The sequence below is a fragment of the Prosopis cineraria genome, unplaced genomic scaffold, assembly GCF_029017545.1.
Source record: "Prosopis cineraria cultivar Desert tree isolate PC_DT_omini unplaced genomic scaffold, ASM2901754v1 PC16, whole genome shotgun sequence".
NCBI classification, from domain to species: Eukaryota; Viridiplantae; Streptophyta; class Magnoliopsida; order Fabales; family Fabaceae; genus Prosopis; species Prosopis cineraria.
The window spans coordinates 252,511-280,158 of NW_026555347.1; the positions used below are offsets into that span (position 1 = coordinate 252,511).

General features: G+C 44.5%; 3 protein-coding genes across 3 annotated transcripts; 2 read left to right on the forward strand and 1 right to left on the reverse strand.

Annotated features, from left to right (window-relative positions):
* The first annotated feature begins 6,203 nt into the window (after nucleotides 1–6,203).
* Nucleotides 6,204–13,175, forward strand: LOC129294840 (ribosomal protein S3, mitochondrial-like). The gene is made up of 2 exons (XM_054933331.1): nucleotides 6,204–12,413; nucleotides 12,499–13,175. The coding sequence occupies exons 1-2, from the start codon at nucleotides 10,688–10,690 to the stop codon at nucleotides 12,888–12,890; spliced, it is 2,118 nt and encodes a 705-aa protein (XP_054789306.1). The 5' UTR covers nucleotides 6,204–10,687; the 3' UTR covers nucleotides 12,891–13,175.
* Nucleotides 13,176–20,587: 7,412 nt separating this feature from the next.
* LOC129294858 (photosystem II CP43 reaction center protein-like) lies at nucleotides 20,588–21,511 on the forward strand. Its single transcript, XM_054933348.1, has one exon. It carries the CDS (start codon nucleotides 20,688–20,690, stop codon nucleotides 21,378–21,380), a length of 693 nt encoding a protein of 230 aa, XP_054789323.1. The 5' UTR covers nucleotides 20,588–20,687; the 3' UTR covers nucleotides 21,381–21,511.
* A 260-nt stretch (nucleotides 21,512–21,771) lies between these two features.
* LOC129294838 (ATP synthase protein MI25-like) lies at nucleotides 21,772–26,379 on the reverse strand. The gene is made up of 3 exons (XM_054933329.1): nucleotides 23,579–26,379; nucleotides 23,463–23,487; nucleotides 21,772–23,379 (listed from the first exon to the last, which is right to left on the reverse strand). Exons 1-3 carry the CDS (start codon nucleotides 23,874–23,876, stop codon nucleotides 22,806–22,808), a joined length of 897 nt encoding a protein of 298 aa, XP_054789304.1. The 5' UTR covers nucleotides 23,877–26,379; the 3' UTR covers nucleotides 21,772–22,805.
* Nucleotides 26,380–27,648: the final 1,269 nt, after the last annotated feature.

Here is a 27,648-nt window from a genome sequence, read left to right on the forward strand (position 1 = left end):
CCCTATTGGTTAGAGAATCTGTTAACAAATCTTATTTAGTCTTCCTTGGAAAGCCCTTTATCGGATTCGGATGCTGGGTTAACTGGTGCTCAAAGCGAGTATCAAATCCTTCACAGTCCCCAGAGAGATCCGATGGTCTTTCACTCGCTTATATTATTTCCTTACTGACTTAGCTTGGAAGCTAGATCATTCAACATGTTGGTTTCTCGTTCGTATCACTATTTTCCAGGTCCATGCCAATTGTTTGGTCGAAGCTGATCCTTTCACTGACTTCAGGGCTGATCGACTTATCAGGTAGTAAGCAACTTCCAAGAGATGTTTCAGGCAGAAATGTAACTAGTTAGTCAGGGACAGAAAGCCCAGGGAAGGGACTACTCAACTACTTTTCTTAGTGCCAGGGACTAGGGACCCTACACTGATAGGCCTACTCATACTATTGGCAGCGAAAGAAATGCCAAAAAGAAATGTCCTCTGAGTCTGATAATGAAAAAGAAAGAAGGGCGGTCTCTCTGAGTTCTAACTCTTATCCTCTAGCTCTCAGTAGAGCCTTCACTGAAAATGAAGACTGGTGCCCCTCTTTTGGATTTTTTCATGGCCTTACTTCTTGGATAATATAGGATCCATAGTTGGTCGAAAGCAAGAGTGAAGAGTCGACGTTCACCACAAAACAGAAAGCATAGTCAGAAGGTCAAGCGAACCACAGAGACCATTTCACAAGACCTGTCATTCAAATCAATCTTCTTTCAGATCCTTCTCTTTCTCTTGTTCAGTGTCCGAAGGTTCTCGTAACAGTAGCTATGGTACGATCTGTAGCTGGTAGTCGGTGGATGCGCTAATGGTAGGTGCGCGAATAATAGTAGTTGTCCGAAAGGAGATGGCATGCCTAAAGCTAATTGGATTTGTAGTCCGATGTGGTAACTGACCTAGGGAAGGAAGTAACTGGTTCGATAGGACCAGGAGACCCTTTTGGAGAAAGATAGGTAAAAAAGGAATTTGTCTATTTCGGAAGAAAAAAGAAAATCCTTAAATCTTAAGGAGAGCCGGCTTCAAGCATATAGTGCCTTTCCCAAGCGCGCAAGGGAGAGAGACTTTTGCTTACAATCCGGTTTGTAAAGTTTTCCTTATATTATTATATTCTAATAGGTAGAGTTCATATGCATGTAATAGTAAAGGAGGATGCTTGCCTATTTGACTTCCTGCCATTTTCAATAGTCCTCTAGTGGCAAATCGTTCGCTAAGGGCTAGCGAACAACTCCTTCTCTGTATTCTATGTAGGTTCTCTTACTGAAATTCATGGCAGGATGAAGGACCAAAGACGACTTAGCCAATCGAGGCTGAAAATGCTAATGGATTCACTTCGAATTGAATGGTTTTCTGGCAACCGGGCTTCCAAGCGCCGGGCGGTTAGGCGCGGGTCCTCTTGCAGGACTTTCTGGGGTGGGAGATTCCGCCAGGAGAGATGATAGAACGAGATGAGGGATGCCTCTCGTAACCAAGAGTCTAAAGAGTTTGTTCACAATGTCGGCTTTTGGCCAGCCAAGTAGTAGAAGACTTTTTGAACTGAGAGCCCTAAATTCCCTTTACTTTAGGACGGCACCTTTGTTCTTATTGGTCTGTCGGCTCGGGAAAAACCGTAAGTGCCTTTGTAAAAGTAAAATAAACCGACTTCTTGGGTAAGCATGAGAATCGGGTTTAGTTTCTTGTTCCAGTTCTGATTCCTGGAATGGGCTTTAGCCATTTCATTCTCTTTTGATTTTTAGAAAAACTTCCTTGCGAATAAGATAACCGGCCTCCCTTTAGCTCAAAAACTCCTCTTTCTTTATCCTATGTCGCGTATTAAACAACCAGCCTAGCCGCCGGATTAACGGCAAAGAAAGAGAAGATCGTTCCCCGACTGGCTTCGAAGAAAAGAAAGCACCAGTCAAGCTCATCACTAGGTAACGAACGAGTCGAAACAGATGGTGATCAGAGGTGGACAGCTAGCCAAGCTCTAGCTGGTGGAGCAAGGGCTTTCGCGCAAGTTGCTTATTTTACGAAAAAGCAAGCCGCAAAACCCCGCAGCAACCATGATTTATGACTGATGAAACTTGGTATATTGTTAGTTCATTCAAGTGGAGGACTTGCAGCGCCTCATTTTAGAGGCATACGTAATAGGAGGTGCAACAACGACCTTTGGATTTGTGATTAAGGACCTGCGCACGCGGAGAGTTCTAATGCGAGGGCAGAGTAAAGGAGATCTCTATCAGTTTGCATTAAGGGGGAGTAAGAATAAGGCAGAGTCTGGCGTTGCATTTCTCAGAACCCGCGCATCAAATGATATTTGGCATAAGCGACTAGGATATCCAGCCGATCGAATTCTCTATCACTTGCGGTCTCAGAAGTGTTTAGCAATTCACAAGGTGCAGAGTCGTGGGCACCGATCGCTTCTGAAGGTAAGCTTTTGCTCTCGCGTGCGTGCTTAAGGTGCAAAAACGATCACATTCAACCGGGACCGACACCAAACCTAGCTTTCAACCAAAGCTTTCTTTACCAAGGGTGGGTATAGGAGAAGAGAGTGGAGAAGAAAGTGCCCGCTCTCATACAAAACTGAAGCCGCGAAGCTGGAACAAGCTGAAAAGCAATTAGCTGACCATGTCTCGCACGCAGGAGTTTCAAATCCATGAACTTCGTACAGAGCATATGTTCGGAGGGTGGGTCTAGAGAAGAGGGAAGAACGAGGGCAAGCATAAGAAGCAGTCATTGAAAAAAATAAGATAAGAAAAGAAGGAGCTGATCCGATGGATGAAGATAACGATCAACGGAAACTACCGGCTAGGAAGCTAGATGGCATAGAAGAAGGTTATGCCAATATGGATGGCTTGCCTGGAAACTAGCCATGTATGTACAGGCTACCGCACAACTACTTGGTCGGATCAATCTCACTCTCGAAGTTGGGAAGAATCAACTGAAAATGCGAGGGTGCGAAGCACGAAGCATAACATTTTGTTTGAACGAATCATCGAAGGGAAAGGTCGACGAGACAGCAGAGGAAGTGTTGGCCCTCCTTGGGATGGGGAGATGGTTTGACCGCGTGAGAAAAATCCATAAAAAACCAAAAAATATGATTTTGCCTCATAAACTCTGTCTTTTTCGACTTCCCGGATATTCAAATCGTTCTCTTTTCCTAAGCGGCCTTTCTTCTTTCTTTACTTTGATTGCCCCTTTTATCTCGTATAAAATAGTGAGAATAATCGAATCGTCCATTCAAAAAACTTTCTTGCCCGACACCTGACTTTGGAAGGGGGCAGACACGGCTTTAAGCTCAGAAGACTTTCTTATCCGACTTCGTTTCCTCTTCCGATTGGGAGTTCGAAAACCACGGATAAAAGACTTTCATAAAGAAAAGAAAGTCCCCCTTTTTTTGTAGTAGTTCGGGCCAAAGCGCTCTACTTACCTTATGTATATAGGGCGAGCCTTTTACAAGCCCTCAATTCTTTTATTTTATCTTCAAATTATGACTTCGAACCTATGTATTCATTACTGGGCTAAAGAATATGTAATGATTTCACGAGGTAGTTCGGTACATGCCATCTGACTCTCTCATGAGATCGTATTTGAAATCTCCTTCCGGCCAGTGTAAAAAGCTTCTTCTTGTGCAAAGTCAAGCAGCGGGGAAGATCTTAACAAGAGCTATCCATGGTCCTAGTTCTTGAGACAGAGTTATGGCATACTTCGCTTTTTGATTAGGATTTTTTGATACAGGCTTTATTAACGAATTTCTAGAACTTGCCTTAGGTATTGAAAACTCACTTCTCCTTGAGCACTTTTTGAAGCGAATCAAGCAAAAGCATAAAAGGGTCTTCCTGTATAAGCAGTAGTCCTATTACTGATATGCCCGGTCTTACTGGAAACTCGATTGATCACTCACTTCTTAGCTAGCACTTGGAAAGGAAAGAAAATAATGAATCTATCAGCGCCTTAGACCTACACATATCCTTAGATAGAGTGAAAGGAAAGAACGAATTCTTAAGATAAGCTATTCCCTTTAAGGGAAAGAGATCTATCTATTACTGCGCGAGATGTAAGCCCCAATGGACTATTCTCCCAACGGCACTGAGAAAGAAAACACTTCCCTGCTACTAGGCTAGCTGATTATCTAGTCTGGATCTTTATAAGGTATATTAGATCGGCTGGACCACCATCGAAAGCAGAAGGATTCCAATTTGATGACGGGGAACTTTCCTAAGCGTAATAACTTACTTGCTAGATCCTATCCCTTCCCTATTGGAAGAGTAAGAAAATCTCTCCACTTGAGAGACACTCGTCTGGAGACTCCAACTCCCAGGAACTCTCTCTCTCTGCAAGAGAACTATCACTTTCCTTTCCCAAGGGATTCCCTTAAGACTCGAACTGCAATCGATGCTTTTTTTATTAAAATTAAAGAAACACGTTATTTCTTTCTTCGTTTGCTGGCCCTTGCTTTCACACTGGTTTTCCTAAGGTAAGGGGCAGGACTCTTTCACATATTCATTAGTCTGGGGTGTACACTGAAATGCCTTAGCCAAAGTAAACCACTTTCTTATATGTAGACTCAAATTGGCTTGCAACTGCCATTCTTGCTCGATCGAAGGCAGAAGCAACTGATGAACTGGCTCGAACTTGGAGCGAGAAGAAAAGAAACTCCAACAAGCTCGAAAGTCGATTTTTAAGCTTTTTCAATTTATTCGATTCCCATCACGCTTTCAAGCTAGTCTTCTTCCCACGTACTTTCCATCCCTGGAATGGGGTTCTGGCATACTTAGCTAACAGCTTTAGAATGGAATGATTATATAGAGGATCCCTTGTCGTTGATCGGCAGTCAACCTTATAAAGCCCGGGCAGAGATCTTCTTTTGGATTAGAAAGTGCCAATCACTCTCAGTCATATATAGGAGAAGAGAATATACAAGTTTGTCATCTTATAGGATAAGATGCCTTTCTAACTACGAAAGTAGAGGACAAGGAAGGGAATGATTACTCTAACCGCAGTAAGGGAATACCCCTCGGGAGCTCCCTATCCCCCGTGCTCATGTACGTCTTCCTGCACCAACTCGACAAAAAATACATTCATTCCTTCATGTAAAAGAAGAAAAGCTTTGGGTATGCTAATGACATGCTTTTTTCTATCAAAAGGGGAGAAGATTCCGAAAGAACGCCCGTTTAGCTCCTTTTTTTCAAAAAGCGGTAACAGATTTAAAGCTGACCGCTACTTCTTCTCAATTAATTCATGGAACCTCTCGAAAGATTCTAATAGGCTAGAATAGTTTACAGTCGATGTAGGAGTTGTAGTTTCCCCATTCCCGGCTTTGAGTTTCCAAGCTATCTAGTTGGAGTTCTCCTCCAGGCAGTCTTGCTATCTTTCCTATTCTGTGGGAAAAACTGACTCGACTTCAAAGAAAAGGAATGCAGTACGGTCCATATGCAGTAATAGTTTACAGTCGAGCCTCTTATTCCAAGACCATCTTTCTTTTTGTGTACTTCTTCCTCTCGTCGACTGGTCACTCATGCTTGAAACAAAAAGAATAAGCGATGCCATTGAATCTGTTAGAGGAAGGGCAGCTAGAAGCCCGGTAGCAAAGCAAGGCAAAGCAGACCCAAAAGAAGAAGGAAGTCAGCCCATACTATGATAATGAGTTCGAACTAGCTTTTAGCTTGAACGTGACGAACTCTTTTTTGAAGTTGAATAAGCAAATGTGGCAACAGGTGGTATATCCCTTTTATTTAGAAGTCGTTTTTTCCCGGAAATTGAGTTTTGATTGAACGAACCGGGCGAAAGACCAGACCCTACCCAGGAGAAGAGCTGTAAATCTACATTTTCTACCGGGGGAATAAATCCATTTATTACCTAAAACCCTACCCTGGAAAGATAGATTACTACAATGAAAAACAATATGAGAGTGAGAGCTATTACAGGGAAAGAATTATGTATATTCCTACTGCCTTGCCTGATGAAGATCAAAATTCTTGAACAGAAAAGTCGTAGCGCGCTTAGCACTCTCAGTGCCAGCAAGACCTTGCATGCGTGGAGCTGTAAAATGGTCAGACACTGACATCGATTCCTGGGGAATTGGTCAGGAAGAAAAAACAGGTTGAATCGCAGTTACATGGGTTGAGCTTTCAGTAAGCCCTTATTTCTCGACTCACTAGACAGGGAATATGCGTACAGTAGAAAAAGCTTAAAGCAACTAGCAATGCTACCATAAATCCAGGATAGTTTGACCAACCCTGCTGCCATCCTAGAACGTTAGCGTACAAGAGGGGCATTTCTCAATTGAGTTAGTCACACATGGAATCTCAGATGTGGAAGTTTGATTCCGATTTATTTGGCGTTTAGTTGGCTGCACTCTAGGTCTCACCTAAGATCCTTAGTCTATCCGAGGCTATCGTTAACTGGGGCACGATAGAACCGATGGTCAGTACCTCTTTACTAGGGAAGGGGTTCTCGGGAGATAGCTCTGGTTCGTGCGCATTAGAAGTAGACATGAGTGGTTGTCTTAGCGCGCATCGAAGCGACATGCGTGAAAGAGCTTGCCTCAGTGCTCTCTCTAGTCAGAAATAGCGTAAGTTAATCAGGATGGATCGACAGGCTTTCCAAACCTACTGGTCTCTTCCGCATTGCTGCCTGGCCCATCACCTTGATATGATGCACACTCGGTAAGGTCTTACCATTCCCCCTTATCCATATTCTGGGAACCTCGGACGATAGCTTTCCCCCGGATCGGACGTCAGCCAAGGCCTTCTACCGCAGCGGACCCACAGGCCAATGCCAATCTCTCAGGGCAGGTTCTCTTTCATCCGTCTTTCCTAGGTGCGCATCTCCATCTACTTTTAGTAGGGGTGGTTGCCATAGATAGATTGGGGTCATTCGTAACCAGAGCTATAACCGATGCTACAGCATAAACTACAGCTATACGTGGCGGCCCCACACGCTGCTTTCTTTAACAAGCATCGCCCTTCCTTTCTTTTCCCAATTTACCTACTCCAAACACGAAGAATGTTAAGCCCTACCAATCCGCCTACATCACCACTTTTGAAGGAGGATCGGGAACCGGCTAAGGCACCGTAGCGTCCCCTAAAGGCGTAACTGACAGGTTCTGTTCTATCTGCCCATCCGAGTCATCCCGTACTCCAAAAAAGCAGAGGTGAGGTCCGGAGAGTGGGACGGGTCTACCTGGCCAAGGTGCCAATGTAAAGTGGTTCTCCGATGAAATATGGCTCGTGCTTTCCGGGAAGGCAGGTCCGGTCAGTCCTTTTCCAATTAGCATCTCGCCTGATCTCTGCTGAGTGAATAGCAGCAAGTGCTAGTTCAAGTCAGTAATCATTTGATGCGCGGGATCTTTACTGTGACGAGTAAGAAAAGATGAAGTACTACTGATATCAGAGCTTTAGAAAAAGTGATTCAAATCAGTGAACTGTACTCGTCCAAGCCAGCGGGTAAGGTGAACCAGACCGGGCAGGTGAACGAACAAGGAAAGTGGAGGATTCGGATAGACGAGCCAAGGTGAAAACTCTATCTGTCTAAAAGAGAGATGGGGAAGGTGTTCAGTCAGTAAGGAAAGCTACTCTTTTTTACCAGGAAAGCCAGGTGTGGCGATCCGATCCCAGTTGATTGATCTCGACTTTACCAGCTCATGAACGCCATTCGTCAGACTTGAGCAGTAGGTTTCGACTCGGTCAGCTGTCTTGATGAAGATTGACTTCAGCCAAAGAGAATGAATTGACTTCGGGTTCGCACCCGATCAACGAAAATCCATCCTGAAATAACATAGATAATAATCTAAATCGTTCAGTACGAAAATCTTGACAGTTTCCATTTTCGATTTGAGAAAGCGCCCTTGAGGTGTAGTACCCAAAGAGCTCTACAGTAGTGCCTTGCGAGGTCGTAGAGCCGGTAACCCTCGTTCGCCTAAGATCGAAAATGCTCTGTCTTTGATTGAGACTGAAGACTCTGTAACGCTAGCCTTATGCTTAACACATGCAAATCGAACGTTCTCGGTCAATTCGAAAAGTAAGTTGGGTTAAATTCCCAAAAAGTCCCTAGGATCCAAAATTTGGAGAGTTTGCTTCTACACGGAAACGAAGACTTTCAAGAACAAATATTAAAGCGGGAAGAAAAAAAAGGGAAAAAATCAAGTCTAAGCGCATATGGCACGCAAAGGAAATCCGATTTCGGTAAGACTCGATCTGAATCGTAGTTCAGATTCAAGTCGGTTCAGTGAGGGCGACCGCGAAAGTCACCGAATGGGTCAGTCTTTTCCTTCAGTTTGTCCTATATTAAAAAAAAAGCGTGGGAGGACGTTGCAGATGTCCGGGACGGACACGACTTCTTCTAACGCTAGAAGACCACTGGAAGACACCCGGAACCAGAGCATGTCGTGAAAGAAGCAAGCACACTGGGCGGGCGTGCTTCGACCGTGTCTCCGGGGCACAGTTGAATGTAGATATCATGAACGCGAGGTGCTGGATACCTGGCCGAGAAACCCGGGCAACCACTCCCCTATGTGCCGATCGCTAGCGCATCCAGGGCCCCGGCGCCCAGCTCCGCTGGAGAGGCCTAGCCTGATCTGAGAAGTGCTAATTCGGTTCGTATAGACTGAATTTAAGAACGCCGCCGCCCCTAGAATCAATAAGAAAACAAGTGCTAAGTTTCAGATCAGTGAATAAACCGAAACGAAAGAAGAAAGAGACGTTTCTCGCTCGGCGCCTAAAGCGCACTATGCTCCGCTTCAACAAATGAGAGTTTTCGGTGGAACCGGTGAACCACGCGAGCTGGTTAGATGCGTGGGACAGAGGGCTCGTAGTACCTGCTAGCGCAGCTATGCAGTGGAAGGGAAGGAGCCTAAATCTACCCCCTTCTTTCTTTTTTTTTCTTATTTCTTTCTCCCACGTAGTTCGTCGGTCAAACCAACGATTCTCTTCTCAAAGTAATAGAGAGATTCTAGTTAGACTTCTACTTCTATCAATGCAATGAAAGAACCATCCCTTCCGTCCTGTCAGATAGAAAGATAATTAGACCCAAAATACTTCTTTACCACTTTTGGGGGTGAAGGGGAGGTTGACATACAACCGAGTATAAGTGGTTTATGATTGAATCTCTTATTACCTTTTTGGATCAATATATTGGGAAAAACCTATCAGTGGGTTACTTTTTCATTTTTTTGTTTTGTCTTTTTTTCGGAATTTGGCTTTTAGGACTTGCTCTAAATCATAAATTAGCCCAACAAGTCCTAAAATTCAATTCCGAATTGGGTCCCCAAAAGGGCTTCATATATGGGTTTGAGTTTGGATGGCGTGGCTCGAGGCTAATCCCTATTCTTTTGCCTGAAAAAAAAAAGGAGTACAAAGAGATTAGACTCCCGGATGAGACTAAGCAGCCACCGACCGTTCCGACGCGCCCCTGACCTATTTTTATTAAGACCGAAAACCTATCAAAAATGGAAAATCAGGTGATTCTATTTGAAACTGTGGATCAGTTATGTCGAGCCATTAGCGAGCAAGAAAAGCATTTCAGTACGGACGGGTTAATAAATCCCGTCATGCATATTCCTAATGCGGGTGGAAACCCGCCAGTGCAACCCGGAAGCGGGAGCACACCTGTTACGCTTTCGCAATTTGCTTCGATTAAAATAAAATGACCCAAGCAGTTTCGAAATGCCTCGAGAAGTTAATGACTAACCAAAATTTGCCCTTACCTGAGAATTGGACATATACTCAATTAGCAACGGAGATTATTGGGGAGCCGACAACGGACCTTGGTAACATAATTAAGATCTTAAAAGAGCTAACGCTCTATGGCCCTGCGAGTGATCAGTTTCATCAAGTCTTGAATATTCTACATCCATTTTCTGTAGCCGATCCCATATTGACGGGACTCTTTTTGTAGTAATGAAAGGAGATGGCTGGTTGTTCCGTTATGTGCATGCTAATGGGGCAAGTATGTTTCTCATTGTGGTTCACCTTCATATTTTTCGTGGTCTATATCATGCGAGTTATAGCAGTCCTAGGGAATTTGTTTGGTGTCTCGGAGTTGTAATCTTCCTATTAATGATTGTGACTTGTTTTCACTTGGATGAGATCGGTCGAGTGGTGTCCGTTGGAGATGGTATTGCACGTGTTTATGGATTGAACGAGATTCAAGCTGGAGACGTATCGGCCTATATTCCCACCAATGTAATATAAACTTTTGGGGATATGGATGGAGTCTCGCTCAGTAAAGAGAGTTGTAGATTCGTAGAAAAGGAGAGGAGCCTTTCCTTTCAAATGACAACTGCCTCTTCCTGCTGCGAAGGCCTTGCACGAAACCAACCCCCCCACCCCCGATCAAGTACCAGTTGTTTCGCTGGTAGGCCCACTTAGGTTAGGGGGGCATTGTCCCTCAGTTCTTACCAACCTCCGGTGTGTAATCGACATGTTGCTAACTTCAACTCGGTTGAATAAGAATCATTGATTCCCTTTGCTGTCCATTTCTTATTCATTCAGGGCGCTCGGCCGGTGCTCCTTTTTCAAACCAGAACTACTCTGAACATTAGGGAAGATAAGGGAAGACCACCTGAGCGAACCGACCGAGGGGACTTGACTTATTCGAACCGAACGATAGCGGCTTAAAGCTAAGCCTAGCACGAGCAGCGTCGCTGCTTGATCGGCGGGGACGGGGAGAAGCATCTCAAAGTATGGAGCAAAAGATCAAGCGCTTTGACTTTGTCTCCCGGGATTCATCACAGGTTGGGTTTGAGAGCCGTGTGATGGGTGACTATCCAGCACGGTTCGGAGAGCACTTTTTGTCTGCGTTGGTGAATGGAAGCCCCTCTATCAAGCAAGAAAGAAGCGGCTATTCCCACGGCGGAGTCACCATTGACTCTATTTATTATTATGCTAAATTAGTGTATCAAGATGTCAATCTGAGATCTTATTTCGGTTCGATACGTCCACCTACGAGACTAACCTTTGGCTTTCGTCTCGGTAGGTGTATTATTCTACATTTTCCCAAAAGAACATTCATTCATTTCTTTCTTCCCCGTCGACCACGACGACTGAAACGACGCGAAAAATCCAGACCCGGAAAGGAGAAGGGCCGGTGGTGGGCATTTGGGAAAGTCGGGCCGATCGGGTGTCTTCATTCAAGCGACAATACAGAAGAAGAACGAAACGAAGTAAGAGGCCGGAGGGCTGGGAAAAGAGTCGAGTCGATCAGGCTCGACGACCGGGAGAAGCAAAACGAAAGACGGATTTGGCCGAAAAAGAAGCAACGCTATGGATACCATGACCGATCACCATCGATAAAGAAGAATCTTTCTAAATCACTTCGGGTAAGCGGGGCCTTCAAGCATCCGAAATACGCCGGGGTTGTAAATGACATAGCGTTCCTGTCCTTCAGAAAAACGAAATTATTCAAGTTATTTTTCCCCAAGAAGTCCCGCTCCGACGGCCCGACGAGTCATCTATTTAAAAGGACCTTCCCTGCAGTGCGCCCCTCCTTGAATTATTCGGTCATGCAATACTTATTGAATACAAAGAACCAAATTCATTTCGACCCCGTCGTAGTTCTCAATCATTTCGTGGCACCGGGCGTGGCTGAACCATCTACGATGGGGGGAGCGAATGCGCAGGGAAGAAGCTTAGATAAGAGAATACGTTCTCGCATCGCTTTTTTTGTGGAAAGCTCGACCAGCGAGAAAAAGTGTTTGGCCGAAGCCAAAAAGAGGTTGACCCACTTCATTCGCTTGGCGAATGATCTTCGCTTCGCGGGAACAACAAAAACCAAAACCACCATCTCGCTCTTTCCTTTCTTCGGTGCTACCTTTTTCTTTCCAAGGGATAGAGTTGGGATGTATAATAACCTTTTTTTTGAGGATGCCCGGGAAAAACTCCTAGGTCAATTAAGGATCAAATGTTGGAAACTCATGGTTAAGGATAAGGTAATTGAATTTATAGAAAAATTCATAGACCTAGGTAGGATAGGAGAATTGATAAAGGGAATAGAGATGATGATAGAGATCATACTGAGAAACAGAAGAATTCCGTACGGGTACAACTCTTATTTGAACGAAGTGAAAAAAATGCGATCTTTGTTGTCTAATAGAACAAACACTAATACCTTAATTGAGTCGGTCAAGATCAAATCTGTTTATCAAAGTGCTTCTCCGATTGCTCAAGACATCTCTTTTCAACTGAGAAAGAAAACAAGATCATTTCGTTCCATTTTTCGTAAAATAGTGAAGGATATTCCATTAGTAATGAAAAAAGGGGTGGGGATCCGTATATGTTGTTCAGGTCGATCAAAAGGCGCAGAAATAGCTAGAACTGAATGCGGAAAGTATGGAAAAACATCTCGTAATGTATTTAACCAGAAAATCGATTATGCTTCTGCGGAAGTATCTACTCGTTACGGAATCTCAGGTGTCAAAGTGTGGATTTCATATAGTAAAAAAAAAGGGGGACGTGCTATATCCGAAACGTACGAAATATAGTAAATATCGTAAAGGCAGATGTCGTAGGGGTTGCAAACCAGACGGTACACAACTTGGTTTTGGAAGATATGGCACTAAAAGTTGTAGAGCTGGTCGTCTTTCATATCGAGCCATTGAAGCAGCGCGTCGGGCTACAATCGGACAATTCCATCGTGCTATGAGCGGACAATTCCGAAAAAATGGTAAGATATGGGTAAGAGTTCTCGCGGATATCCCTATTACCGGGAAACCTACAGAAGTAAGAATGGGAAGAGGAAAAGGAAATCCTACGGGTTGGATTGCTCGTGTGTCCACGGGACAAATCCCATTTGAAATGGATGGTGTGAGTTTGTCAAATGCTCGACAAGCCGCTACATTAGCGGCGCATAAACCATGTTCGTCAACCAAGTTTGTTCAGTGGTCGTAACGTAATTGGTTAGTGGGGAAAAACCGGGCCGGGATTCACTCAGACGGAGAATCGAGCTCGCACGCGGGGGGGTTCATAAAACCCGATCCGAATGAGCCCCAGCAGCCGCCCGTTCTACAAGCTCCGCGAATAATTAGGGTGACGGACCCGGACCCCGTGCCCGTGCGAGGGCAGCTTTCGGATAAGAGCTGCTCCGATTGCGGCAAGCTCTGCTGCAAAGGAATTTCTACTTGCGGATGTAAGGTTTGCGTTGAAAGCTTCTTTGAGGGCTCATGCCCCTTTAGTTGCATGCCCCTTTAGTTGTTAGTAGAGTAGGCTCTTAAGGCAGCTTGGGCTCGCGTGGATAAGATAAGGGGGGAAGCCACTAAATTGAAAGTTTCGCTCACTCCTAAACTAGATAATAGGCATTTTTTTATGGGAGGAATACCACTTTTAAGGCCGACCACTACATAGGAGCGATAGCGAAGCCAAGCCGTATAAAGGCTCAAGCCCTTGTTTTTTTAAAAAACACAATTCTTTCTGAGATGGCCAAACTTAACCCTGACAGATCGGCCTTTTGGGATGAGTACCGAGAGTCTCTGCTGCGTAACGCAATCCTTCACCGCGATCGACTGACTGAATACAGTCTTCCAGTCTTAACTGAAAGGCTGCATGAATTGCGGGAATGCGGTAAAAAATCTGTCCTTTACTCTCTCTCAATTAATGAATACCAAAAAAAAAGGTTTTTATCACGTCAGTCTTGTATGAAAGAACTTGCTCAACTCGGTCCAGCGGCCTTCTAAGACCCTACTCCTCCAGTGAGAGGTTACTATGTAGCTCGCCCCTATCGAATAAGCTGGAGAGGAGATACGGCCACGAGACTATAGGGAGAGAAACTATGTTACTCGACCGAAGAAGCAAGGGCCTTAAACGGGATAGGGGGGGGACTTTCTTCCAAAGCACATTATGAGAAAGTCTTCTTTATCACCAGCTCCGAAGCGAGACAAAGGAACGGGAGAGCTACAGCCAAGGGATGGTGGGAAAATGAGATTTTCAATAGTAACTGATGCCTTCTCGTTTCTTTCTACTTTTGCGTGCTATTCCTTCTCCGACATGTCTCGGATGTCAAGCTCTTTTCTTTCCCAAGGAGAGCAGGTTATAGGTCAAGCGCAAGACATAGGATGTGAAAGCGGTTTGCTTGGTTCTTTCTTCGCGCGAGACAGGGGGAGTTCTGTTTTCTTACATCCCGTTATATAACATCAAGTGTGAATGAGTTTCCCCCCCTAATTCCATTGCTCCTAGTGCTTCTGCCTAAGAGCGAGTTGAAGTCTTAAGGGCTTTCAGCCACCCAGTTTCATTCTTTATCGCTTTGAGTTTTGTTACATCCCCCCCTTGCCTTGTCCCTGTAACCGCAGTCTAGGGATGAGGGCAAGCAGATTTCGCGGGCAAAGAAGTTTGAAAACAATTCATTCCAGCCATTTCCAGTGACCTTTTTGGGGGTTGGTTCTATACGAGGCAATCGAAGCAAGGGTGTCCGTTCACCTTTTTCACGAGAAAAGGGCAACCTTCAGGCTTTTTAGGGCGTCAGGAGCAATGTTATGACTCGCTTCACACGGCTTTTTCCCTCCTTGATTCGGGTATCTTAACTTCGGTTGTTGCAAGTCTTCGAAGAAAGACACTTGCCCGTGATGATGGGGTTTCTGAACAGAATCCTCCTTGCTGACGGTCTAACTAAGGTACGTAGGTACGAAGTCACTCGAGTGAAGCGAAAAGGGAAGAAACCAGGGTAATAGAATGAGCGGGGTGTAGTCCCTTAAACCGAGGGACTACTAAGTTGGTCGGACCCCCGACCAGTGGTAACACTAGCCTAAATTTCCCATCGCTAAGAACAGGGACATTGGTGCGAGACTAGAAGTAGTCCCAACACTTCTTTCTTGTCCGAGTTCCTACGACTGTATCCTACAACTTGTTGGCGCTCCGTAAGGCCCAAAGTCTTATTTCTGAAAAACCTTACTGTAACAGGCAAGTCAACCTGATGGGTCTTCTTCAGAGAAAGCTCAGGTGAATCCGATTACCGAAGAATGCCCTAGCGTACCTGCAAAGAATACACAGATGTCTTACAAAGCTTCACTGATTGGCTGCGATTCAATGGATACAGATCTTCAACCAAATGGTTTATAGGAGTGGCTAGAGGAAGAAGAGAAGATACCGCCTTCACTTGCTGCCGAACTCGATCGGTTAAAAACCATCTAGCCTGAGGTGGAAGTGTCTAATGAGGAATGGAAGGACTTTGTTCGTCCATGGAAAGATGCCCTCGTAATCACTCTTCTGGGTAGAAGACTGAGTTAGAGAGTGATGAAAGACAAACTTCTTCCACTATGGGGGCTAGCCGATCTCGAGTGAATCGATCTGGAGAAAAACTACTAAATTATCAGGTTGAATAACAAAGCTCACTATGACTGAGTTCTAAACGATGGTCCGCGGGTCATAGAGGGACACTACCTTCTTGTTCAAAGATGGAGTCCAAGCTTGAATCCCCACAGTCAGACGCTTAGCAAGCTTGCGATTTGGATTCGTATCCCTAATCTTCCGGCTTATTACTGCAATGAGACTTTTCTCTGGAGATTGGGTAATATCATCGGCAGGACTCTGAAAGTTGACCTCAACACTCTCCAACAGAAAAAGGGGAAAGTCGAGAGGGGAAGATATGCGAGGATCAGTGTCGAGATCGATCTCCGTCGGAAACTTGTCTCCCGCGTGATTACCAGGAAAGCCATTTTTCGGTGGAATATGAGAATCTCAACATTATTTGTTTGAAGTGTGGCATCTATGGGCATAGAATGGAAGATTGCCCACTGAAGGCAAAACCAAATCCTCCAACTGAGAATTCGTATAGGCTATTCAAGACCTTGTGCTGAAGTGGCGTAACTGGCTCATGGAGTCTTTTTTCTTTATCTTTAGTAAATCGTCTTCTTCGGTCATAGTAGGGCTAAGCCCAGAGGCTTCAACTGCAAGGCATCCCTAAGATTCTATTTTGATAAAAAGGATTTATTTTGTCCTCTCGACAGAAGGGCTGTGGTTTCTAAGTCGAGGCATTTCATCATTCACTGGTAGTGAGAGCTGAGCTTCCCTTTGTTCTTTTCTTTGGTCCCAGGGCAAAAGCAGTCCTTGCGCCAACTGGTAGGGCGTCCTGTGGAGATGTTGAACCAGTCCAATCGGTAAAGGTAGAATTCGTTTCCTCATTATCAGCCAAGCGGCTCCTATCGAAAAAAGATTTGAGGTTTAGAATCCTTTGTTTGGTGGTATCGTATATAAGGCCGCAATTCCTTACCTTTAGTCTAGTCAGGAATAGAGTACGGCCTTGACCTTAACGGCTCATATGCGCTGTTAGGTTAGATAAGTTTGGCATTGAGTAAGCGCTTGAAGGCTAGTAAGGAAAATCCCACAATGTCAAACCTGCAAAGAACTCGATTCTATCAAATCCGAAAGTGACACAGCTGCTTCAAGGGAAGCGGATTGGGATTCATTTTCATTCTCCCCAAAGGCCTGCCTATTCGTAGGAGCATTAGTCAACTTCTCTAGCTGCCTAAGAGGGCATTCTTCCAAAGAGCGGTCAGACCCCCTCTCTCGAGATAAAAGTCCCAACATCTGATTCACGTGCACAAGACCCTCTTTCCCCCTCAAAGAGCACGAGTTGCCTTTCTTCGGCCGTATTCTGGGCTCCCTAAGAGCCTATTCTATTCCTAGTTGGCCTGCTGCAATCAATTCCCTTTCGATGCCATCTTCGTCAACTATTGGATTCACTGTCAGACTTATAGTGGCCAAACCAACCCTCAAAGACTAGCAGCGCTTATTCCAAGAATAGCGCTTACTGTAAGAGCTGAAAAGAAAGGTTTCAGAGTCAGTCGGCTTGCCACGCTACTGAGCCGTGGGAGTGTCCAGGCAGAGTAACCCTACGAGAGGAGGTAAGGTTCTTAATCCGAGCTAGGATGTAATAAAGAGGGCGGAATCAAGAGCGTTGCGCTCAGGGCGGACAGCGTCGGGATTAAGGAAGGTCTGATCCAAAGGTAGGAATGATAAGCCCAGTGATACTGGGAGTCAGTAGGGAAGAGACCAGGGGAGACATGCTCGTTGAGAGGTTTAGGGGTTGACTACCTATTCGGGGATCACGAGGTCATATCCGGGTCAGTACCTGCTTTAAGGCACTCAAGGAATAAAAACCTAGTGTTAAGCCGGCTTTCTCTCCTGTTAGGGGCCTGGGGATGGCTCGTCTTCGATCTCAGACCGGCCTCTCATTTCGCGGTAGGAGTAACCTACATTGCGTGACGGCGCGTGAGGGTCGCTCCCTTTCGAGTTATGTGCCCATTAGAGAAGCTAGCTAAGCTTTTTTAAATAAAAGACATTTCACTCTGTGGACATGTGGTTCAGCTGGTAAGGCCGAAGCACATATCTTATATACAACTCTCTTTCCATGGTGTCCACTCTTAGGACTAAGCGAATTCTTTCATTCCCCCCTAGCCGATGTGCTAGATCATCTCCATTCCACATGATCAGGAACTGATGCAAGGAAGACGGGATACACTCGTTCGCATGAATCCAATCTCGTCCCAATAATGCCTGGTAATGAGCTGTAGAGCTTACCACGAAGAAAGCGGTAACAGACGTCTTCGAGCCGACAGTGAGTTCTACTGGCAAGAGTCCCAGTACCTTGGACGGTTCTCCGTTGAAGGCGATGACTGTAACCTCGGTAGCAATAAGGTCCTCTACCGTTTTTCCAAGGCTCCAGAGAGCTCTGGCGGGTAGGATGTTGATTGCTGAGCCGTTATCCACCAAAACCCTGTTCAAAGGCCTCCCATTGAGGTGAGCTTTCACATACAGTGGTTTAATGTGCTGGGTCATCCGCGGAGAGGGCTTCTCCAGTATGGCACTCTTTGGCTTTCCTTCCTTGGCTTGGACAGTTACCTGACAAGCAACCTCCGAGGTCTCGGTCTCCCGGGGTTTCTTACTCCTCCTGTCTGGGCCAAACGACCCTTTAGCCGTACTCTCTCGGCCTGTATGATGTCTCTGGAGAGTAGCGGGTAGTGTTAGCGAAATAGTAGAGCACAAAGTCACGGGCACATCACCTATGTTGATGGTCAAGGCCTTCATGCTTTCGCTGATGTCGTCACTGTCGCTGTCTTTCCCATCAAAGGTTTACTTTCTAGAGAACTTGTTCTTGGGTTCTCCGGGTAGTTCGGGAGCTATCTCCTCCAGTGGAGCTCTGCGCCTGGCTGCTCTCTTCCGTTGGAGTCCCCTTTTCTGGGTCCTAGTCAGAGGTGCTGGGAACCTTTTGTGACGGACTATCTCCCATTTTCTCTCTGGGATCGTCTGAGGTGGGAGCACGAACCGAACTTATTTCTTCTTCTTCGGAGCTTCAACCTGTTCGGGCATAACATCCCATCCTGTCGGTTTCCCGGTAACAGTAAAGACCGTCTTGGGGGAATAATCCACCAGATAATCGAATCTCCCTGAGGGCTCCCCTAGGGTATCCCATATGGGTCCAGTCTGTGTAGCCTGATCTCTGCGAGGTTTGGCCTGGTGCCCCGGCTCCCTTCTCCATACATTCTGAGGGTATGGTAACCTGTATCTGGTGTAGACACGGGATCTCCTGCGGGTAGGATGAGAGTATCTGGGTCTCCAGTCTCTCCTGGCATCACTCGGGTCACGCAGACTGTAAGTGACTGAGTTGATGGTTGCTACGGGTGGAAAGGGATCCTCGTCAATCAGCATGCTTTCCTTCTTCTTCTCGGGGAACTTCAGCACTCCTTTATCGATCCGTTCCTGTATGGCATTCCTGAAAGCCCAACAGTTGTTAGTAGAATGGGTCCAGGTGTCATGGTACTTACAGTAATCTTTCCCTTGCAGCTCCTCGGTTGAAGGTAAGATATGACCGAATGGCAGAGTGATGAACTGCTCCTGTACGAGAAAATCGAGGATTTCCTCGGTCTTTGAGACGTCAAAGGTGTACGCAGTTGTATTGGACGACCCTCCTCTCTTCCGAGCATCCTGGTGTTTCCGAACCAACATAGGGCATACTTGGACTCCTGAATTAGCCATCTCTGCCACAGCTATGTCATGGCTAAAGTCGCCGTAGTAGATCCCTTAAAGGAATTGATCGACTAAAGGAAGAATTTGTGCTTGACAAAGAATTTGTCCGGACCCAGAAAGGATGAGAAGGTCGAGTAACTCTAATTGCGAAGTTCGTTCTCAATTAGTCATGCGCGGAGGGAGAGAACGGTGCAATTGCCCCAGACCAAGTCTCATCCCCTACTCCAAGGGGCTTCACACTCTGGGAGTTCCTTCTACTTGACCAGCTTATTCGTATTTAAATTACCTATAGGTATTGTCTTCCAAATTAAGATTTGGCTTTATGCCTATAATGACTGGTAAGCGTAAATCAACCTATTGTATCCACGAGTATCCCTGTTTTAGACTGATTTCTCGCCTAAGATGTTGAAAATACGGCCAATTCCCTTAAGCAAAAGCTCGCTTAGTCACGGGTAGGGAAAGAGATCCAAAGTAAGGTTATAAAATGAGATTCTATTTAGTCTTTTAGGCTTGAAAAGTGGATTTAGACTTTAACACTAAGGATAAGGTTACGCAGTACTGTACCGATTTCATACCTTTCTCTTAGCAATCTCATACCTCTCCTAGACCAGTCTGACTCACCAATCGGTAGGCCTAGCCCTACAATGAAGCTATTCTCCAATTCATCTATCCTTTAAAAACTCAACTCCCTACTCAAGCGTCTTACCTTCCTCAACTCACTCACCTACATTGCCTAGATCTCTTGCTTGCCTGCTGGCTTGCTTAATGGCTTTCCTTATCTTATTGGGATTTCTTTCCTATTGCTTGTCTTCCTGGTCAATCAAGCCCTCTTTCTTCTGTCCCATCTAAGGAATTTCCCATCACGTCTAGGTCACCCCCGATATAAGACATTTCCATTAGATATTATAGTTAGCCCGTCTGAGGCCAATTACGAAGAGTATCGATGTACCGGATCGTCTTGTCTTTCATCAATCTTCGGCAGGAGTTTGATGCGGGGATTCCCAGCTGTAGTGGGCATCGCCCTATACTTAGCGAAAGAACTTGATTTCGCCCTTCCTTGATCAATCACTTGAAAGCTGTTACTTCTTTCTCTTCCACGATATAATATAGAGCTGTCTCCAATGACAATGAAATCTTTATTTCCAGTGATGGATTCCCCGTCCAGCGCATCTCCTGCCCAATCTGCATCGGAGTCTCCTGTCATCTGAAGGGAACTGGAAGATGGGAAAAGAAGACCTTTTCCAGGTGAACCCTTAAGATATCTGAGGATTCTGTATGCAACATCTATATGTCTCGTTCTCGGTTTCTGCATGAATTGACTCACGACTCCAACAACATAGGCAATGTCGGCTCGATCATGTTTATATTGGCAGGAGGAGGTAAAGCATGAGTGGGTAGGGGATTGGTAGTGACATTGGGACGCTTTGCCCTTGGTGGCTCAATTTTCCCTGAATTAATAAGGTCTTGGATGTAGCCTTAAACATCGGTCAGTATTTTGGCCATTTGTCTAAAGGTACTTGCAGTAGGCATGGGCTTTGTACCTAGGAGGAGATGGTGACGGAGATGGGGGAAGAGGCGTGAGTACACCATGCTTTTGAAGCCTTTCCAAGGTGCGGCTGAGAGTTATGCGATTTTCCGGTCTAGATTTATCTGAATTTGAGACTTTCTACACCAAAAATATTCTCTTAAACGAGGGTATTCGTGCTTGGATGGCGGCTCAAGATCAGCCTCATGAAAACCTTATATTCCCTGAGGAGGTTCTACCACGTGGAAACGCTCTTTAATGGAACTTTAGCTTTAACTAGTCGTGACCAAGAAACTACCGGTTTCGCTTGGTGGGCCGGGAATGCCCGACTTCTCAATTTATCCGGTAAACTACTGGGGGCTCATGTTGCCCATGCCGGATTAATCGTATTCTGGGCCGGAGCAATGAACCTATTTGAAGTGGCTCATTTCGTACCAGAGAAGCCCATGTATGAACAAGGCAACATTTTACTTCCCCATCTAGCTACTCTAGGTTGGGGGGTAGGTCCTGGTGGGGAAGTTATAGACACCCTTCCATACTTTGTGTCTGGAGTGCTTCACTTAATTTCCTCTGCAGTATTGGGCTTTGGCGGCATTTATCATGCACTTCTGGGACCTGAGATTCTTGAAGAATCTTTTCCATTCTTCGGTTATGTATGGAAAGATAGAAATAAAATGACTACAATTTTGGGTATTCACTTAATCTTGTTAGGTATAGGTGCTTTATCTGTTTTTGGTTTTATTGCTTGTTGCTTTGTCTGGTTTAATAATACCGCTTATCCTAGTGAGTTTTACGGGCCCACTGGACCAGAAGCTTCTCAAGCTCAAGCATTTACTTTTCTAGTTAGAGACCAACGTCTTGGGGCTAACGTAGGATCTGCTCAAGGACCTACCGGTTAAGGTAAATATCTAATGCGTTCCTCGACCGGAGAAGTGCTTTTTGGGGGAGAAACTATGCGTTTTTGGGATCTACGTGCTCCCTGGTTAGAACCTCTAAGGGGTCCCAATGGTTTGGACTTGAGTAGACTGAAAAAAGAGATAGAGAACTCATCCTCTCCCTACCGGGAGAGCGTCTTCGAACGTACCTATCCCTAGCAAGCAAGAAAACTAGGCAAGAAAGCTAGGCAAGAAAACGGGGCGGAGCAATCAAACTAAAGCAGCAATCAAACTAAAGCAGCAATCAAACTAAAGCAGCAATCAAACTAAAGCAGCAATCAAACTAAAGCAGCAATCCAACTAAAGCAGCAAGAAAACGGCTGCGCGTGACTAACGCCTTAAACTAAGTGGGGGCTTTCGCGCTAGAGCGCTCATCCGTTGCTTGTTCGTACTAACGCCTTAAACTAAGTGGGGGCTTTCGCTAACGGGCGCTAATTCCGTTGCTTGTTGCGTACTAACGCACATCCGTTTTCTTGCTCGTTGCTTGTTCCTCTCGCTTTGCCTTTATCTGATAGGGGCAGCTTCGCACGTTGCTTGTTAGCGAAAGAGCTACTAAGAACCTAACAGAACTTGAATGAGATGCCTTGGATTCAAGTTCTTATTCAGCTTTCCATCCCCCTCTCTCCTCTTAGATTCAGAAGACGTTCCTTCTGGTACCCCGTCCTTAGGATGCAGATCCCCCTTAAGGGTGCCCTTCTTGCCGCACTGGCATTGCGTGTGCATGCCATCGTTCTGTTGGGGAGGCGTTTGCAATGAGGGCTTGCAGTTCTCAGACCGACCACAACATACTATGTTGTTAAAGCATGTACAACTTCTATTTGAAGAACGATTGTTACCTTCAGAGGTACCACGATTATTTTCATCATCAGCACCCCCACCACAAAGAGTCTTTCTCAATAAATCTATTACCGGTTTGAAACAATTATTCATTATTTTATCTATTCCATTCTAAAAGAATGAGCACTGTGAACTATCTGCTTCAAAAAGATAGTTGTAAGGAACCATATGATTGTTTTGCCAATGATGGATTTCGCGCGATCAAAGAACTGAAGACGTTTCCAATACCGACATCAACTCGCACTCTTTTATACAATCTATCTGCATTTTCTTTGACCAACAGGTCCTCAAACCTGTCCCCCACCCTCGCCTATGAAATGGGTAACCCGTGCTGCCATAGCTGCAGGATTTTCAGGGCTTCTGTCATAAGTTCATTACCAGGTCCCTTTTCCATCAAAATGCAATAGGCGTTGGCGAGAATGTTGACATCGGTCAAATAATCCGGACTGATCCCACTTGAAATAACAGCCCGTGCAAGCAAATATTGGACTGACAGTTTAGTTTTCTTCTCTTCTGTTAGCATGAACATGAATTATCTTCTATTCGTCTTCTTTATTTATTCTTAAGAGAAGGCTCCCCCCGAACCATTCTTAAGACCACCAAGCTCTCTTGAATGAGTTCTATTTTTTCTGCTTTCGTGATACACCTGGGGCAAAATCTCCTCCCAATTAATATGCGAAACTTTGTGCCTAGATCGTCCTGAAGACGGATGCGACGGGAAGAAGTGGCATTTGGAAGTGTTGCTGACTTAACATTTAGGTTTCGGCATAACAAAGCTTGCACTGTCTTTTCGCACTTAGGTGCACAGCGTGCCATTGGTAATGATTCTACTACGGTGCCACAAATTCGCAAACTGATCCTAAGTAATCGTTGTTGTTCATTGGATTCCGGAGGAACTACTTCGTTAGGATTGGGGAATTGCTGCGATTCTTCCTGAATAGCCTGGATTCTCCCGTCGAGAGTAACTTTGAAAGTCTTACCTAAACTCTTCCGACTGAATATGATAAAGCCTATAAAACAACGAGCTACTATCATTTCTTCATTATAGATTGAGATCTTCTTCGAACTTAATGCACAAATAGATGGAATAGCAGCAAATAGCATCTTTCTTGCCGTGGAACTCAATCTCATTTAGAAGGGTTCTCTCTATCTTTCAGCAACTGAACGGGAAGTGGTTTAGGAAAGGACTTTAGAATCAATCGGATGCGCTCGCCCAGCGAGAAAGGCCCTGACCCTGCCAACCAAGTCAAAATCAAAAAGAAAGAAGAGAACGAAAGGAGAAGAGAACTTCGTATTTTGGTAATTCGCTAGGAATCATGTTTAACCTTGAATGCTATTAATAAATTCTACAGCAATAGTCCCTCGGACTCGGAAAGTTATAACGAAAATGGCTAACCCAATAGCAGATTCCGCAGCTGCCACCGTTGGAACCAATGAAGCAAATACTTGACCCATCATATCATCCGAAGAAACGGAAAATACCAAAAAGTTCAAATTCACAGCTAATAACATTAATTCAATTGGCATTAACATAATAAGAATATTTCGTCTATTAAGGAGGATTCCCCAAATACCTAAAATAGAGATTATCATAGAAAATGTGAAAAATTTGATAAGATCCATTTCGGGAACGTAGAATGATCAAGAAATTCAAATGTTATAACAATCTCAAATAGACCAAGATCCAATTTCGGGTCATTTCTTGGTGAACATAATCTGCCATAACCTCTTCGATCCCTTCATTTATGTGAAAAAATAAACAAAAGCAAAAAAGATAAATGAAATTGTACTAAAAAGAATTACTAGTCCACAGAGAGAGAAGGTTTCCTTTCGCGTGGAAAGACTTGAAAAAAAAGCAAAAAAAATGAAGTGCTAACACCTGCGACGCGAAAGTCGCAAGCCAAGACCATACCCACGAGTAGGTGGAAGGCATCGGCATACTCGAGAGGATAACCAAAATGAAAATGAATTTCCCGAGGAAAATGTCAACTTGAATTTTGTTAAATAAAGGATCCAAATCAATCTTCTTTTTTTTACTAAGACCGTGTAGAAGAATATATATATAGAGAGTGAGTGTTAAATAAAGGATAGAATTTCGTAAAAAGACGGATTTGCTGTCTCCATCCAATTCCAAAATGGAATAAGATATATATAAGAGATACCAAAAAAAGGTCAAAACGATTTTTGCTGAGAAAACTTCCATAAAGAACAAGTGAACCCGAAAAAAGGAATCTAATTTTAAGCATAAAGGTGGGACTTGTACAAATCAAATTGTCATTGTCTATGAAAAGAAATAATAATAATGAGTAAAAAAAAGAAGATTGATTTGCTAGGGGAAGACTCGCAGGCATGATACCTGAGGTTTAATTCTTGAAAGAAGCAAATTAAAAGGAATACGAAGACCAGTTGAACAACCATAGTGAATACCCAAAGGCGAATTTCTGAGCATACAAGCAAATAGCCCAAAAGAATAGAAAAAAAACCAAACTTTAGAGGAATTTGCTTGTATTTTACAAAATAGAAATTAACTATTGAAAAAAAAAAAGAAGAAACCAAAAAAGCCACTCTTTTTCTAAGAGATGCATTACTGAGCAAAAACTGAGAAAAAAAGAAAAAACAGACTGAAAACGGCTAAGAGAATTTTCGGCGCGAAAACAAAAATAGAACGCCGAACACACACTCATGATGAGGAGGAATCCCACGAAGGGTTCCTTGCTTCCACCGAGCATGAAATAGCAAAAATCGACAAGCAAATAGAAAAGTATTATACCTAGAATATTGAAAAGGAATGCATCAACAAAACTGCCCTTCCATATAGATCGTCGTGGCATGAACTCAGAATTTCTTCGCTTCCGTCCCTACTAAAGTTAGCTCCTCCTCCTGCTCCTTCTTCATCCTCGTTGGTTGGTCCTTTTGACATAAAATTCTCGTATCGGCCGCTAAAGAGACTGGCTATAAATCTCTTTCTCTTACGCAATATTTTCAGACTATTGATTTCTGCTTGTAAATCCTTTAGTGCACTCGTGGTACTCGTTAGTGTACTTGTGATACAGTTTCTTACGAGATCTTGATTTCACGAGCTAGCCAGCCTCTTGCTTCCATCCGCCTATCTGATCTTTTGAACAGGTCTTCAATCAAATAGGCCATAGATCGAGATTCACTCATAAGACAAGCGCAAGCGACTACCAGAAGACTAGAACAACTCCTTACTAAGCAAGACGACTCCATCTCAATCCAGATGAGATTGGACTCAAGCCAAACAAAGGAAAGAAGTCACCACATTATTACTTATTTTACGAAATAAGAAGAAAAAGAAGATGATATTTTCGAGTGCTCACGTACAGAACGAGAGTTTAAGATCCTGTTACTTAACGTAACTGCCTCAGGCTCCAAAGGAAAGGCTTAAAAGCAGTAGTGTAGTGAGGAACTCTATCAATAGTACCGAAAAGAGAACTCCTCGAATCCCAAACCTATGAACTGAACGATGTTACCGAACTCAAAAGAGTTCCTGCGAATGCAAAGCGTTACTACCTTAGAAAACCCTCCCAAAACCAAGAACCAACGGGGTATGCAAGGCAGGCTCAGGCAAGCGAGTTCCTCGTAAGCGCAGCGATAAAAAGACAAGCAACTATGAGAAGGGGCTTGCCAGCTAGGAAGAAAACCAACCTGACATAAGGATTCTAGTTCGCCCACTTAGAGCAGATGGAGATTCTCAGAACATGAGCGAAGGTGATCTCCCGCTTGATTAGGTCAATGGCAAGTTAGTTCTTGGTACGATATGAGTTAGGGCTCTTTTGTCTTCCGTTCTCCCTCCCTACTCTTCTTATTATAAGTGAAGTAGGGTACTCACTTTTTTGCTTTTCATTATCATTCTGAAATGGTGTTGGCGTCCATTATGGTGGATGGGTGGGGCTTTGGTAATGGGCTTGACCTTCCCAGGGAAATAGCTCCATCCCTTCGGTCCTCGCTCTAACTTAGAACTTATAGCATATAGGCTACACAAACTACGGTTTCCCAGTAAGAACATTAAGAATAGTCCAGGATGCGGGATAAGCGCTGTTAAAGACTGAATTGCGTAAGTAAGAGAATCAAGCTTTATTAACAGCTCATCTTCCGCACCAGTAGTCAGTCTTCTCTTTCTATAAGCAATTCTCAATGCCTATTGTATCCGTCTTTGAATCAGTCTACCGTGCGTGGCTAGCTTATTGTTAATCAATAATCCCAGTGTAAGTGTAGGCTTTTAGACTCGTTCCGTAAACTACACTCGCTATATGTTTAAGCAATCCCTCTTTCTGAAGCATTGAGCAAGGCAAAAAGTAAGCCATTGAAGGAAGCTTTAGAGTTCCCTGTGTTAAGAGAAGAACTTGCTTTATTAACTGCAACTATCAAACCTTTAAGATGAAAGGATTTAAGATGAAAGAATGAGTTAAGAAGAGGGATCCCATTGTTTCTAGATACCCGTGAAAGTGACTCCTTTCCTTAAGGCATGCCCCTAATAAAGAAACTTCCTATGGCAAATGCCAAAGCCAAGCTTACTTAATTGAATCTTTGAGTTTGAAAGCACAGTGGAATCTGTCCCTGCTAACTAGTTTAATTACCGAAGAGAACCTTAAAGGAGAACTGAAACGAAACTCCGGGAAGACAGGAGGAGATGAGCTTGATTACGCACCTGGCTTACTCTTCGTTTAGTTACTGAAAGCGCTGATGAACGATCTTCCTTATTTTACTTACAACTCGGATTCCTCCTTCACGGCTTGAAGCCGGATAGCTTCAAGCTTAAGGGCTCTCGGAATTCCCTTTCAAGCTTTCTCGAGTCACCCTAACGTAACGGCTAACTGAGCTTGGCTTACTTCTTACTTCATGCCGTACTTCGAGTTATCCCGTCCCGAGAGAACTCGGGATGAGCTCTTAGCGATTAGTCAGTGCGGGCCGGGAAATGAAATTCATAGAGCCCCCAAGCCTTTTTGCCGTGGATCGCCAGCTCCACGCCAACATGCTACTGACGTTTAGGTAACGCGGGTATGAGTTAGTCATCCGAGCAACTAACCTGGTAGGTTGGTTCTCTCCGTCTATGAAATCGCATTTGACTCACCACCAGCATATGAATCAAAGTAGCAGCAATTTCGGTTTCAGTGCGGAAAATAAAGCAGCAGTTTCACCAATTGATTTGATTGACCACCCAGTGGAAGTAGTAGCAAAGTCAGTGGTTTCCCCCGATCCTGAACCGGATTCAGGACCAGCATTCTCGTCTGTTGGATAAGTCTGTAATCCTACGGATTACCTCAAGGGGTGGGAGGCCCTTATTTATCGATGTTGATTGAGAAATCCATCTCGGAGTTGAAAGGGTTGGTGTGGCCAGAAGTGAGAACTCCTTGAAGAGCTTCTTCTTGTTCGC

What these genes read in the sequence shown, in the direction of transcription:
- LOC129294840 (XM_054933331.1), top strand. Translation starts at nt 10,688, where the DNA reads ATGGAGCAAAAGATCAAGCGCTTTGACTTTGTCTCCCGGGATTCATCA. An exon ending in TACTCGTTACGGAATCTCAG is followed by an intron (nt 12,414 to 12,498) that starts GTGTCAAAGTGT and finishes AATATCGTAAAG; the next exon opens with GCAGATGTCGTAGGGGTTGC.
- LOC129294858 (XM_054933348.1), top strand. Translation starts at nt 20,688, where the DNA reads ATGAAAACCTTATATTCCCTGAGGAGGTTCTACCACGTGGAAACGCTC.
- LOC129294838 (XM_054933329.1), bottom strand. Translation starts at nt 23,876, where the DNA reads ATGGATCTTATCAAATTTTTCACATTTTCTATGATAATCTCTATTTTA. An exon ending in ATTTATTAATAGCATTCAAG is followed by an intron (nt 23,488 to 23,578) that starts GTTAAACATGAT and finishes CTTGGTTGGCAG; the next exon opens with GGTCAGGGCCTTTCTCGCTG. An exon ending in GGGCCTTTCTCGCTGGGCGA is followed by an intron (nt 23,380 to 23,462) that starts GCGCATCCGATT and finishes CTTCTAAATGAG; the next exon opens with ATTGAGTTCCACGGCAAGAA.